The following is a 14,781-nucleotide window of genomic DNA, read 5'->3' as shown; positions in this document are numbered from 1 at the left end:
CTCAGTATGGGTCATCAGTACAACGCCCTAAAGGTACTCAAAAATTTATGAGACAGCGCCACCTTTTGGTCAAAAGTTATAATGAAATTTCCAAAAATGCTAATAACTTTTGAATAAATTTGCCTATAGTAATGACACTGACCTCAATAGATTCCTTGGGTTATGCTGAAAACATAGATACCAATTTTGCCATAGTCAGTCAAACTTCCTGTCCGCCATCTTTATTTTCTTTTAAAACCTACTTTTTCGAACTCCTCCTAGACCGCAGGTCCGATTTTCACCAAAATCGGTTCGTGTCATCTCCAGACCGTGCCGAGTAAAAGTTATGGATTTTGTGTCGATAGACAAAACCGTTTTTGTATACCGAAGATGCAAAGTTGAGGCATGATGCCAAAATGACTATTCAGGCTTTATATCTGCAATGCCTTGACATATTGACACCAAACTTTGTATGTGTCATTGTCACTTCACTCTGACCACATCACATCAGTTTCGTAATTGCGCCACCTATTGGTCGAAAGTGATAATCATATTTTTAGTTATTGTATGTGATTTTTCAACCATTTTGCCAAAATTAATCTTTAAATGTCTTCAATTGCTCCTTGCTGCAGTTGGTCTCACACTCCCAGCCACTTTGGCATGTCTTGTCGTCTTGCTTGCGCTTGGCCCCGTAATGGCTGCTTGTTCTTCTTCTTTTTTTTCTTTTTCCGACTGGGCGTCTATGGCAGCCTATAGAACCGTTCGCGGGAAACTTATGATAATTGGCACAGTGATAGAGGACAGCCTGAACTATCACCATAGCAAATTTGGAGTCTCCAACTCATTCCCTCTAGCGCCACCAGCTGTCCAAAGTTTCACTCATGTTTATGCTAATAACTTTTGAACCACAAGGGCTAGAAACAAAATTCTTTTTTCCTCTGATTCCTGAGCTCACGACGATTCGACTGCACCCTATGACGTCATTTTCCGTCATAATAGTTTTCCCGCCATTTTGAATTTTCCGAAAAACCTACTTTTTCAAACTCCTCCTAGGCCGTTGCTCCGAATTTCACGAAAATTGAACCAGATCATCTCCAGACGATGTCGACAAAAAGTTATGGAAATCAAGTTGATTCGAATAACCGTTCTCGAATACCGCGCAAATAAATTTTACGTAGCGCTTGCAAAAACAGACGTAAGGCTGTATCTCCACAACGCTTTATCGGATTCAGACCAAATTTGGTACATATCATCACAAGCATGACTTGAGGCTACAAGCTGCGTTTCGGCGCAGCGCCACCTACTGGTCCGGAGATATGAAGAATTGATGTTTTTGCTTATAACTTCTGAACGGTTTGTCCAAAAATCACAAAAGTGGTCTCGTTAGATTCAGGGCGTCATGCTGAGTTGAGTGATATCCAATTTTCCCATATCGGCCATTTTGGCTGTCGGCCATTTTGAATTATGTGCTAAAATGCTGTATTTTATGAACGCATGAACGTATCGTTACGAAACTCAGTATGGGTCATCAGTACAAGGCCCTAAAGGTACTCAAAAGATTATGAGACAGCGCCACCTTTTGGTCAAAAGTTATAATGAAATTTCCAAAAATGCTAATAACTTTTGAATAAATTTGCCTATAGTAATGACACTGATCTCAATAGATTCCTTGGGTTATGCTGAAAACATAGATACCAATTTTGCCATAGTCGGTCAAACTTCCTGTCCGCCATCTTTATTTTCTTTTAAAACCTACTTTTTCAACCTCCTCCTAGACCGAACGTCCGATTTTCACCAAAATCGGATCGTGTCATCTCCAGACCGTGCCGAGTAAAAGTTATGGATTGCGTGTCGATAGACAAAACCGTTTTCGTATACCGCAGCGGCAAAGTTGAGGCATGATGCCAAAATGACTATTCAGGCTTTATATCTGCAATGCCTTGACATATTGACACCAAACTTTGTATGTGTCATTGTCACTTCACTCTGACCACATCACATCAGTTTCGTAACTGCGCCACCTATTGGTCGAAAGTGATAATTAATGTATCAATCATTGTGCCAAAATTCATCTTTAAATGTCTTCAATTGCTCCTTGCTGCAGTGGGTCTCACACTCCCAGCCACTTTGGCATGTCTTGTCGTCTTGCTTGCGCTTGGCCCCGGTGATTGCTGCTTGCAGCTATATTTACTTATTATTACTTATACTGTTGTAGGGTATGAGTGAGAAATTAGAAAACCTTTGAGATTTCTTGAGCACTCTGGCTATTAAAGAAAACAAGATGCACTTGTCACTTTCCACAAATACACTTTTGTGTCTATATAGGCTACTTAAAGGAACACTTCACCTCTGGAGAGATGAATGTGTATTTAAAATGGGTCATTTATGTAGAAGAAATGTGAAATTATTTTTGAATTTGGAGCCTTCTAGACTGAGAAAAGCCAGAAAATGTATTTTTGGCTTATGGGGATGAAAGACAACAACTCCCAGAATGCACTTGCTTCGCTGCCCTAGGAGGCCACGCCTACCGGTAAGAGATCGCAGTAAACAACAAGGCTATGCTACTAGTGAGTCTCCGTGAGTCTGCCCAGTATTTTGATGTCGCCCAAAATGTCCAGGATTCGGCTTTTGCGTTCTTCAGTCGCCATTCCTCATGTTTACTGTGACGAGCAGGAACGAGACTGACGGCCGCGGAGAACGATGCGAGCCCGGTGGCGTGATTACTGATGAGCGGCGCCGGCGCCTGTGAGATGCACCGGTCTCGTATCTCTCATGAAGGAGCGGGAATTTTCCTAGCAATGTTAAAACGCACATCAAACGATCACTTGTTTAGCGTTCATGTAAACACTACATTCAGATTCACCGATCGGAATGAATTCAGTTAGATTGAAACAAAAGGTGTGCATGTAAACTATGAATGCGACTGCAGAAAGCAAAAGCCGAATCCCGGACATTTTGGACGATCTCGACGGCCGGACATGTCCGGAAAAAAGAGGATGGTCACCGCTACTACTCAGCTTTCTCCACAGAACAAGAATCTGTTAGCTTATAGCTTCCAAATAAAGAATGGCTGACACTATATGTACATTCTGTGAGTGAGATCCCTCAATGGGCGGGTTGAAAACATGCGGAACAGCGCCTTCTACTGGATAAATGATGAGCTAGTGTTTGTAGTCTTACCCTTATTCAAAGAAATTTGACTTCCTGCTTTTTATGACGCAAAATGACGATTTTTGCGTCATAAAAAGCAGGAAGTGGAACACTTAAATCCTTATTTCTCCCATCTCAGGGGAAAATAAGGGAATAAACCATGACCATTCGAAAATGTGACTGGGCTTCTAAAGATACAAAGTCTAATGCAAATGGGTGAAGTGTTCCTTTAAGAAAACTCCCATATTTGTGTTGTTAAAACTATTACATTTAATAGTATTACTATTTATTATTTATATAAAACCCAGCGTGAAAATTAGCTTGTCCATCAGAGGTCTTTGACCTTGATGGTATCTAACAATTCAAATCATACCTACAAAAATATAATAATTTTGAAACTTTTGGACTGATATTCAGTGTTATAAGAAAAATCGTAACAAATGTGTGATAATTAAAATGAAAACAACTTATATAATAAGCTAATTTAATTTTTTGAAGCCAACATTTTCAACCCTGTTATGACTTGCCCCCTATTATAGAACATGTAACATTTATTGAAATCATAAAATAAGAAACATCATTTGGCAGAAGGGACAAAATAATCTAATTTTCATTGTCAATTTTTACACAAATTTCAGAGTTGACTGCTTAACAATTTGACCCTGTTACTCATGTTATTGTAATAAAAAAATATCAATCAAATATTTTTCTTCAAGGTAAATATATGTTAATCAATAACTACACACCAACAAAATAACCATCTCTAGCTCCTACTGAATTATAAGCTCATTTTGCAACCCTGTTACTGCATTACTCCCATTATAAAACATCTAACTTAACATTTAAATGCCCAAGAAGACATCATTTGGACCCTTCCAATGATGGAAAGATAAAATAATTTTTCATCATCAAATTTTACACAAATTTCAGTGTTGACTGACTGCTCAACCATTCAACCCTGTTACTCAGAAACATGTTTCTTATGTTAAATATAGATTAATCAGTAACTACAAATCAATAAAATGACCACAAAATCTCTAGCTCCTACTGAGTTATGTGTTATTTAAGCTCATTGTTCAACCCTGTCCTGCATTTCCCCTGTTACAGAAAATGAAACTTTGTAACCCCCAAGAAGAAATATCTTTTGAACCCTTCCAAGGGCGGGAAGATCAAATCAATTCCATGCATTTCAGAGTTGACTGAACCCTGTCACTACAAGCAAATATTAAAATGACCACAAAATATCTAGCTCCTTCTGAGTTCTATGTTATTTAAGCTACATTTTCAACCCCATTACTTGGCCCTATTTTGCATCCTATTGTATGGAAAGCGCCATGTGTTTGATCATGTTGATTCAGCACTTAACTCATCTCTTGTTAAGGTAAACCTGTGATTCATGTTTTTGGAATGCATGTTTTGTCATCCAGCAACTGACGTCCAACCCAACGTTCATTAGTGGAGGAGCGACCAGAACTGACATCTGCCAGGGTGCTTTGGGTGAGTCCCTTTACCTGTAATATTATCCCATTGTTGAGCTGCTGAAACTTTAGAAATGTTGATAACAAAAGAGCATGTATAGAACTGCCCATTTAGAATGGCCATCAGAAGACACAAAAGCTTTTATTTCTGGTTGGGGGAGTTTAAAAATCATCAGATTTGCACAGGGAAACACCCCGTTTTTTTAACACACTAATTCAATATGATCCCTTTTTTTTTTACAGTATTTTGTATTATTACATTGTCCATTTCCTCATATCTGGGAATTGTATTAATCGCATATCTTCCTAAAGAGCTATTCTGAAATGAAAATGACTACCAGGCTAATTAGAATATGTGGAAGGGAAAATAATTATTATTGTAGAATATGGAAAAAGCAAAACCTTTTTGACTAGGTTGCAACTCTAAATCCCAAACAAACACATAAACACACCCAGTCAAACCTGCTTCATTCCATACAACCCAAACACTTTTGTGCTTTTTTTTTCCTATCTTGGATCAAACGCCACGGTTTTCTCACATACAAACATGACCCTACAGTTTTCCACTGTATCTGAAATACTGATTTGGCAGTATATTTGGCGCTGATAAGAATTGCAATCATGCAGCATTTGCTGAATTTATGCCACGTACTTGCTATAAAGAAAACGTCTGTGATGCAAATGAGTTTGCAAAGTGTGTAGGAGGAGCAGGAATAATAGGATGGGTGTTGTCCCGATGCATGGGAGAACAACAAAATGCTTCGGTCGATAGGAATGTACGGTTAACCAATGATATCGAAGCATGTCGAAATAAGTTTTGCTTACAATAGTGAATTGCAGATAACATGCTATAGTTCATTTAGTTCAACTCATTTAGTTTTGAACGCAAAATGATATCACATTTGGTTTTCCAGGTGACTGTTGGCTTCTAGCTGCCATCGCTTCTCTTACCCTGAACCAGGACGTGTTCGGCCGCGTCGTCCCATCTGGCCAGAGTTTTGACGGAGACTACGCTGGAATATTTCATTTTCAGGTTAATAGCCTCTCGTCACATAAAAGCAAACAAACCAAAAAATATTACGTCTAGCTGACATCCTGAACCAATTTTTAATTATCGTTTCCTTTTTGACCTAATATATAATGTACATGATTTATTTTCCAATTGATTCATTTATTTTCACTTTGCAGTATTAATATTGTTGTTATTTATGAGAAATTGTCTTCTGATCTTAAAGTAAAGGTATTTTTTAATCATTATTTTGCGCTCTCTCCTTATTAAGCTACACATTTCTCTCTTAAAAAGAGAGGTTATTTGTTACCATACATTATATCTAACTGACATATTCCATGAAGACGTTTGTCAAGTGTGTCCATTGTCTCTTCAGTTCTGGCAGTACGGTGAATGGGTGGACGTGGTCATTGACGACCGTCTGCCTGCAAGACAAGGAGAGCTGCTGTTCGTCCACTCCGCCGAGGGCTCTGAGTTTTGGAGCGCTCTGCTGGAAAAGGCCTATGCAAAGTGAGTGTTTTGTAACCGCTCTGTAGATTAAAAGTCAAAGCCTCAAACTCATTTACACTCTTGAAAATAAAGGTTCTTCATTTCATGAAGAACCTTTAATATCCATGGAACCTTTCCATTCCATTCCACAAAAGGTTCTTTATAGTGGAAAATATGTTCTTTAGACTATTCAAATCATTTTTTGTACTTAGGCCATGTTTACACCTGGTATTAAGATGCATTTTGGTCGATCGGATCACAAATGGACGACACTAAATACAGGTGTAAGCGGAGTCTAAAACGTTCTGTCCACTTTCAACCAATTCCAGAGGAAGTGAAAACGCCACAAAAGACCTCCTACTGACCTAATGCGTTAACATTATGGGAAGCGCGCTAGCCAGACGGGATTTAAACTTGTCGTCTGGAGACCCAAGTTTGGTTTGAAGATGAAAAACGTTCCAAGCACAATGTTCTCTCACCATTCCTGATATCTAACAACACACACTCAGCGTTCGGCGTGGGCTTGCGGCTGTCAGAGCCGAAATGAAAGCTCCGTATGTTTTCCGTCTTCTCCTTTTGCGTTCATGTGTGAATTGCGCAAGCTTATTTCGTCCATTAGATTGAAAGATCTGAAAAAGCCCATACATTTACCCGGCCATAGACCCTCTCTTCGAAGAAATCAGGACAGAAGTGGACAAAAGAGACCACTTCACGGGAATGCGTCTCCCTCGTCTACTTGTGATCCGATCGACCGAAATGCATCTTAATACCAAGTGCAAACAGGGCCTTAGAAAAATGTTTTTTAAGAACTTGTCACTGAAAGGTTATTTTGGAAACCAAAAATGGTAATGGTATTTTTAAGAGTGTAGCATGACTAAATGGAGTAGACTTCCCCCAGAAATAATAGCGAAAAATGACTTCCTTGTCCCCAGGCTGAACGGCAGCTATGAAGCTCTCTCTGGTGGCACCACCACAGAGGGATTTGAGGATTTCACCGGAGGCATCGCTGAGGTCCACGAACTGGCGAAAGCAAGTCCCAATCTCTTCAAAACCATCCAGAAGGCTTTGAGCTGGGGCTCACTGCTGGGCTGCTCAATTGATGTGAGAAACTTCATATTTATGTGTAACCTTTGTAATTATTAGCAGTTTGTAACCGGATCTGTTATGTAACTGTCAGTGCACTGTAACTAAAAATCATGCGTAACCGGTTCTGTTTTGTTTCCGTTTACTTTAGATTACAGACTCTGCAGATTCAGAGGCGATTACTAGTCAGAAGCTGGTCAAAGGACACGCCTACTCGCTTACAGGAGCCGAAGAGGTCGGTGTTGAGGAGTATTTTTAAGCATTTCTATGTCATTGGTTTGCATAGACCATTAAATGTTGCCCGGTGTCTGCACAGGTGGAGTACAGTGGCGAGTTAACCAAACTGGTCCGGATCAGGAACCCCTGGGGGCAGGTGGAGTGGACCGGACCCTGGAGTGATGGGTGTGTAAACCGGTGTTGGCTTCAAAACACACAATGTGACATGTCTGCAAATTGATTAGCTAGCACACAAATCTATAACTCTGGAATCCGTCTGAGGAAAAGAGGTTATGCAGGTTGGTGTTGCGGAAAGTAACCACACCTACCTGTGGTTCCTTTTGGACATGTTTACTATGGGAGAGACCTGAGTTGCTATGGGAACTCTGTTTAAAGCCCTTGTGCCCTCAGGTGTTGGAAGAACAGGTTCAGGGCAGCCCATCCTCCTTGTCACGCAGTGTACACCTAACCACTCAATAAAGCTAAACAACTAAATCAACAGACCATAACATACTTAACCTATTTACACTTGACTCGTTCAAAATTTAAAATGATTTTTGTATAATATATATATATATATATATATATATTGTATTATACAGTATATTGTATAATACAAAAAAATAAAATGAAATTAATATTTTAATAAGCAAAGATGCATTCAATTTATCACAATTGACAGTAAGATTAAAATAAATGCTGCTTTTTTGATCTTTCTATTCATCAAATCATCCTGAAAAACACGTTTCATAGTTTCCCCTCAAATATTAAAGGGATAGTTCACTGACAAATGAAAATTTGCTGTTAATTTTGATGCTGAAAATTCAGCTTTGATCACAAGAATAAATGACATCTTAAAAAATATTACAATAGAAGACAGTCATTTTAAATTGTAATCATATTTCACAATATTACTGTTTTTACTGTATTTTGTATTAAATAAATGCAGTCTTGGTGAGAATAAGAGACTTCTTTTAAAAACATATAAAAATCTTTTGATCAGTACTGTGTGTATACAGAAATTGTATTATAGTACATATATATATACAATTGTATATAGAAATTGTCTATAAATAGAAAATAGTATTTATTTTTTTTCAAGCTGGTTTTAACAGTTTAGCTATAAAATGACCTGCAAATTCACTGAAGGTCATGTGATTGGTCTATAGGTCGACAGAATGGCGTCAGGTCAGTGACAGTGACCGTGAGAAACTGAGCTCCAAAGCAGAAGATGGAGAGTTCTGGTAATCTGCAAATGTTTTATTTATTTATTTTTCTACATTTTTATTTAGCATTTTTCCTACACTTTAGTCAAGGTGTTCTGCTGTCTTAGATCATTGACAAGATATATCTCTGCATTCCAGGATGTCGTACTCTGATTTCCTGCGTCTTTACTCGCGAGTGGAGATCTGTAATCTGACCCCTGATGCTCTGTCAGATGACAGCGTCAATAAGTGGGCGCTGTCTAAGTTTGATAGCAACTGGAGGAAAGGATCTACTGCTGGAGGCTGCAGGAACTTCCCAAGTAATGAACTGAATACTGCCTGATGTATTACATTATATCATTTTATATTATATTAAAGTCAACCTTTTTCCGAGAATACTAAAAAAGAATACTAAAAACAACAAAAAGCAAAACAAAATAATACTTAAAATCAACTAAAAAGAAAACAAAAGAATATAAAAAACAACAGCAAAAAAACAACAAAAACTCAACTAAATACTCAACTAAAACAACAGCAACAAACTAAATAAAAAACAAAACAAAAACAACTAAAAAGAAAACAAGAACAAACCAAAACAAAATGAAACAAAAAAATGAAACAAAAAGAAAATTAAAGAAAAGAATATTAAACAAACAGCAACAAAAGGATGTTCAACTAAAACAACAGCATAAACTAAGCTAAATAGACTACTAAACAAAAACAACAAAAGAATTACAAACAAAAACAACAGCCCCCAAAAAAATTACTAAAAATAAAAACAGCTCAAAACAATAACAAAAACAAAAGTATACTAAACAAAAACAACAGCAAAAAAAAAAAGAGAGAAACAAAACTAAGGATATTCAACAAAAACAACAGCAAACATAAAAAAGAATACTAAACAAAATCAACAGGGGAAAAAACTAAAAGATACTCAGCAACTAAATAAAAATGTAATAAACAAAAAAAGGATACTCAATAAAAACAGCAAAAAAGTAAATAAACAAACTTTATTGTTTAAAATAAACAATAAAATGTAAAACAAAATAATACTTAGCAAAAAGTTTTTTTTTTTTTTTTTTGATACTTTAAAGTACCATTTATTACAACAAAAGCCATGTGGTTGACCTTGGTTTTGTTCCTGGCAGACTCGTTCTGGATGAACCCTCAGTTCTTGATCAAGCTGGAGGAGGAGGACGACGACCCGGCTGATAATGAAGTGGGATGCAGCTTCGTTGTGGGACTGATCCAGAAGAACCGTCGCAAAATGAGAAAGGCCGGAGAGGACATGCACACCATTGGCTTCGCTATCTACGAGGTGAGCAGCCTAACACTGTCTACACACTGGACGTTTACTCACACAAGTCTGATCCACTTTCCATCTTATTCTGGCCGAGAACTGTCAGAATTGATTATTTCACAAACATAAATAAATAAAATAAATAACTATATCTCTCTTATTGTTGTCCACAGGTTCCTCAAGAGGTATGGACTGCACAAAATAACCGGAAATACAGTACAAATTCCACTAGTGTCTTCATCAGTTCCTCTTAAAGAGACAGTTCACCCAAAAATGAACACCAATAATCCAATTTCTTGAAACATTGTGTTGTAGTTTGTCGGGCAGAGGAACGCCCACCTGGATCGTAACTTCTTCGTGCGTCATGCCTCGGCGGCCCGTTCTGAGACCTTCGTCAACTTGCGGGAGGTGTGCTCTCGCTTCTGTCTGCCCCCCGGCGAGTATCTCATCCTCCCGTCCACCTTTGAGCCCAACAAAGATGGAGACTTCTGCGTGCGCGTCTTCTCCGAAAAACAAGCAGAGTTCCAGTGAGTTCCTGGATTCATTCTGGCCCATAATAAGATGATTAGTCCAAATGAAAGTTTCTGTCTCCTCACTGAAATGTGTTTGTTTTTTAGAGAGCTTGATGACCCTGTCGAGTGCAAGGTTCCAGAGGTACATTTTTGCACCATGTTCAGAATTAATATAATAGAGCATTATGACACAAACATGCATTATTTCCATTTTAATCGTGCAGATTGATGTGAAAGACGGTGATATTGACAGCCGGTTCAAGAATCTGTTTGGACAGCTTGCAGGGGCCGTGAGTATTACAGGACAAGGATTTAATTATGCTATTTTGGTTCATATTCATTTTTCTAAACCATATCCAATCATTTTTCCCTTCCACAAGGACGCTGAAATCTCACCATTTGAGCTGCAAAATATCCTGAACAAAGTGATATCTAGACGTAAGCTTTTTGACACTGTTTTTGGGCGAGATTACATTTTTTAAATATATAGTAAATCATTTATTTATATAGTAATATAATGAATTAAGATAATTTGTGATTTATTTAAAACGATCAAATAAATAAACAGTTTACAACAATAAATACATTTTTGTTTTCAAATTTTAATAATGTCAATAATGTATATACATGGTATATATATATTAGACGCTGTGTTAGAATATATATATATATATATGTGTGTATACATTATTGACCAATTTTTTATCTTTTTAAGGCAAAGACATTAAAACTGATGGGTTTAGTCTGGACACTTGTCGCAACATGGTCAACTTACTGGATGTATCCTTTCGAATAAATGCACAAGATTTGATGGACCGGATCAGTTTTACTAAAATAATTCGAAATGACGCAAAGACCGTTTGGTTGATGTATTTCTACTCTGTTCTAGTCTATTCTTTCCTTTATTGATATCTCAGAAAGACGGCAGTGGAAAACTGGGCTTGGTTGAATTTAAAATTCTCTGGACTAAAATTGAGATGTACCTGGTATGTTTTCATGCTTCTATCATTTAAATTTGTTGTACAATCCAACTTCGAAAGCGGCAGATAGTTATATATAAAAAAAAAAATATATATATATTGATATAAAATGTCGTAACATTGCGATCCGCCTGTGTTTGTCTTCTTTAGGACATTTACTGTAAAATTGACATAGACAAGTCAGGCACAATGAGCTCTATGGAGATGAGAGAAGCCGTAGAGAAAGCAGGTCAGATCTTGTGTCTTAAAGGTACAGTTTAGCCAAAAATGGCAATTCTGTTATCATTTAATGGTGTGTTTTTTGTACAGGCTTCTCTCTAAACAACCCTCTACACCAGATCCTGGTGGCGCGCTACAGCGAATCCAATCTCACCATCGACTTTGACAACTTCGTGGGCTGTATTATGCGTCTCGAATGCTTGTTCAGTGAGTGTCTGATAAAGAGCGTCATTTGAATAAAGACTGATATGTAAATTTTGCATTTATATATCTAAATTCTCGTTTGCAGAGATATTTAAAATGCTGGACAAGGACAAGAATGGCACAGTAGAGCTGAACATGATGGAGGTTGGTGTCTTTGTCAGTCATGTGACACGCAGTGAAGCTTCTAGAATGATCTAGAACCATGGCATGTTTGTGAAGAAAAACATTTTTGATCAGTTATCATCTTGGTGAATTTTAACCAAATGATGAGCCAAAAAAAGACTATCGTTTTATTACTTTATGACTGTAATTCTAATTCACATCTCTACACTCTTAGAAAGGAAGGTTCTAGGGTTTTTGACGTAAAGAACACTTTATGTCAAAAGGGTTCTAAGGGACTGTTCGTTATTTATTTATGGGGCCACCGGAGGAGTTTTGAGATCAATAGTAAAAAAAGACTTGACCCTCCCTTCGCCAGCAATACATTTTTCTATGACCCTCCAAAATGATTGTGAAAAAAGGCATGACCCTCCCCGATCATTAATTGATTATTACTTCTGTACTGGTTTGCGCTCTATGCCTAGACCTACACCAAACGTTCATTAAAAGACTCCTGCACGCCCGCCTTTTTCAAACTGGCGCAGCGCTGATTTGATTTGTTAAACATGAGGATTATCCGTCTGGCATCGCCGCTCACTCTAACATTAACCTAGATATTTGTTCGCTGTTCTTAGGCGCATAACCAAGTGTGTGTGCGGAGTGTGTAGCGCGCACTGCATGACATGGAGGCGCCGATGCGATCAACAGTGGAAACAACTTAAAATACTCTCTTTATGGCCATACAGAAAAGAATAATGCATCAGTCGCAATACTTTTATTTGTGTAAACTCACAATAACAAGAAAACGTTTTGCTTTCGTAAAATAAAATAAAACAATCAGGGTCTTTCATGGTCTCCGTGAACTGTAGCGCGTCAAAAAAAAAACAAAAAAAAAAACAGAAACATATCGTAGGCTATATAGCATACTAGCCTCAAATATATGAAAAAAATATCTATATAAAGCTTGATATGTCCACTTTTAAAAACGAAAAAAATCAAATCGAAAGCAAATATCATCTGATGTAATCCGTATGCATTTCTCTTAAAGGCGCACTTTACAGCGGAGATGTATGGAGACATGTTTGCAGCGGACACTGATTTAGAAAAAAAGAGTTTATTAATAAACAATTAAAATGCATCGTTTTTTTTAAATACATATTTATTATCATTAGTCTGTTTTTGCGGCAAGATTATACATGCGCTTGAGCGCAGAATGGGCTATATCCCATGCAGTATTTAAGCAGAAATTAACGTGCGACTAGTCAAATATTTAGTATATGGCAACAATACATTTACTATATTTGACATTATTTAATTAGTAAGTATCAAAAGTATTTTGGAAACTATGATAGGCCTAAATTTTTTCATGATTTTTTGATGAATAAAAATTCAAAAGAAAAGCATTTATTTAAAAACGAAATATTTTGCAACATTACACATGTTTTAATGTCACCTTTGATAACTTTAATGCATCCTTACTGAAAAAAAAATCTGACTAGCCAAGTAAACCAACACATTTTTGAACGGCAGTGTACATTCAGTAGGTTATTATTTATTGCAATATAAACACTGTCAGATCAACAAGGTTTCTCTTTATTTACCAGTCGAAGACGGAGCAACTTTCTGCTCTTATGTTTACTCCGTGCACTGTCAAGGTCTTCATCATATTTATCGGTCTTTGCAGCAATTATTTTACCGCAAATACTGCATCGCGCGCTGTTGGCATCGAGTCTGGAGAAATGTACCCACACTTTTGATCGACTTTTCCACATCTTTAAGGTAGCCTATTATGTGTGTGTCCTCGCGTCTCATATTAATATGTGCGCGGAGAGTTTGTGTGTGTGTGCTCGCGTCTCATATGAATATGTGCGCGGAGAGTTTGTGTGTGTGTCCTCGCGTCTCATACAAGTATGCGCGTCGAGTTTGTGCGTGCGCGCGCGTCTCATATGAGTATGTGCGCGGTATCGAAATCTGGAACCGAACAACATGCCATTTTTCGATAGCCTACTCGATAGTATCGAGGCAATTCGGTCGATACCTAAAAACTATCGAGACTCGGTACCCAGCCCTAGAAAAGACCAGGTATAAATGCCCTCCGAAACGCATTCGAGACGGATTTGAATCCGATCGCTCAAACCACTTCAGGAGGTCTGGGCCACATTCCCGACAAAACTGGACATGTGTAAATGCATCTGGTTGTGGAAACCACATATGTTAATTGTACTCCTCCCAAAAAATGCAATAAAATAAAAAATAAACGTGAGAGCGTGTTATAGGCTTTATGTCATGTTATAGCCAGACATGACGACGCGACTGCAACACGCATCACTGCAGATGAGCCAACGTGCAAACTATTTGAAGAATTGAAGATAGGATTGAAATCCGTTTTGCAAAAACGCATTTATGCGACCACACCAGGTGTAAATGGAATCGTTTTGATAAATCAGATAGCTATCCGATCTGAGAAAACGCATGAAGTGGCCAGGTGTAAACAGCCCTAATGTAGCACGCGTTATTAGGTGTTCAAGCACGAAGTGCTGAAAACCTATTGTAATTGTACCGATTTTTATTAGGTGTTCAAGCACGAAGTGCTGAAAACCTATTGTAATTGTACTGATTTTTATTATTATTATTATTATTATTCTCCTGTAAAACGCATCGTGCAGCCCAAACCGTAAGTGCTAGAGACTTGAAACTTTGCCAGATGGTAGTACAAAAATCGAGGAGAGGTTATCAAATTATGAACCCGATTGACCCATAGGTGGCGCTATAGCGACCAATTGCGCGAAACTGGTCATAACTCCTAGACCGTATGGCCTAGACTCAAGTGTCTTATATCATTGGAAAGCTGGACACCT

At 37.8% G+C, this 14,781-nt stretch overlaps 1 protein-coding gene across 1 annotated transcript in view; it reads left to right on the top strand.

Moving 5' to 3' along the window:
- Positions 1-14,781, top strand: part of capn2l (calpain 2, (m/II) large subunit, like) — a 62,703-nt gene that overhangs the window by 14,637 nt on the left and 33,285 nt on the right. The window contains exons 2-20 of the mRNA XM_079592374.1: positions 4,557-4,626; positions 5,522-5,640; positions 5,993-6,126; positions 7,038-7,206; positions 7,340-7,423; positions 7,505-7,590; positions 8,574-8,648; positions 8,769-8,929; positions 9,758-9,927; positions 10,083-10,094; positions 10,225-10,436; positions 10,527-10,563; positions 10,646-10,711; positions 10,802-10,859; positions 11,137-11,201; positions 11,339-11,407; positions 11,552-11,630; positions 11,711-11,827; positions 11,910-11,968. Coding sequence (XP_079448500.1) covers positions 4,557-4,626; positions 5,522-5,640; positions 5,993-6,126; positions 7,038-7,206; positions 7,340-7,423; positions 7,505-7,590; positions 8,574-8,648; positions 8,769-8,929; positions 9,758-9,927; positions 10,083-10,094; positions 10,225-10,436; positions 10,527-10,563; positions 10,646-10,711; positions 10,802-10,859; positions 11,137-11,201; positions 11,339-11,407; positions 11,552-11,630; positions 11,711-11,827; positions 11,910-11,968 — 1,842 coding nt within the window. The remainder of the gene's footprint in view (positions 1-4,556; positions 4,627-5,521; positions 5,641-5,992; positions 6,127-7,037; positions 7,207-7,339; positions 7,424-7,504; positions 7,591-8,573; positions 8,649-8,768; positions 8,930-9,757; positions 9,928-10,082; positions 10,095-10,224; positions 10,437-10,526; positions 10,564-10,645; positions 10,712-10,801; positions 10,860-11,136; positions 11,202-11,338; positions 11,408-11,551; positions 11,631-11,710; positions 11,828-11,909; positions 11,969-14,781) is intronic.

The sequence above is a fragment of the Phoxinus phoxinus genome (genome assembly GCF_949152265.1).
Source record: "Phoxinus phoxinus genome assembly, chromosome: 20".
In the NCBI taxonomy this organism is placed as follows: Eukaryota; Metazoa; Chordata; class Actinopteri; order Cypriniformes; family Leuciscidae; genus Phoxinus; species Phoxinus phoxinus.
The sequence above is the reverse complement of the archived record's forward strand: the minus strand, read 5'-3'. Positions and strand labels throughout refer to the sequence as shown.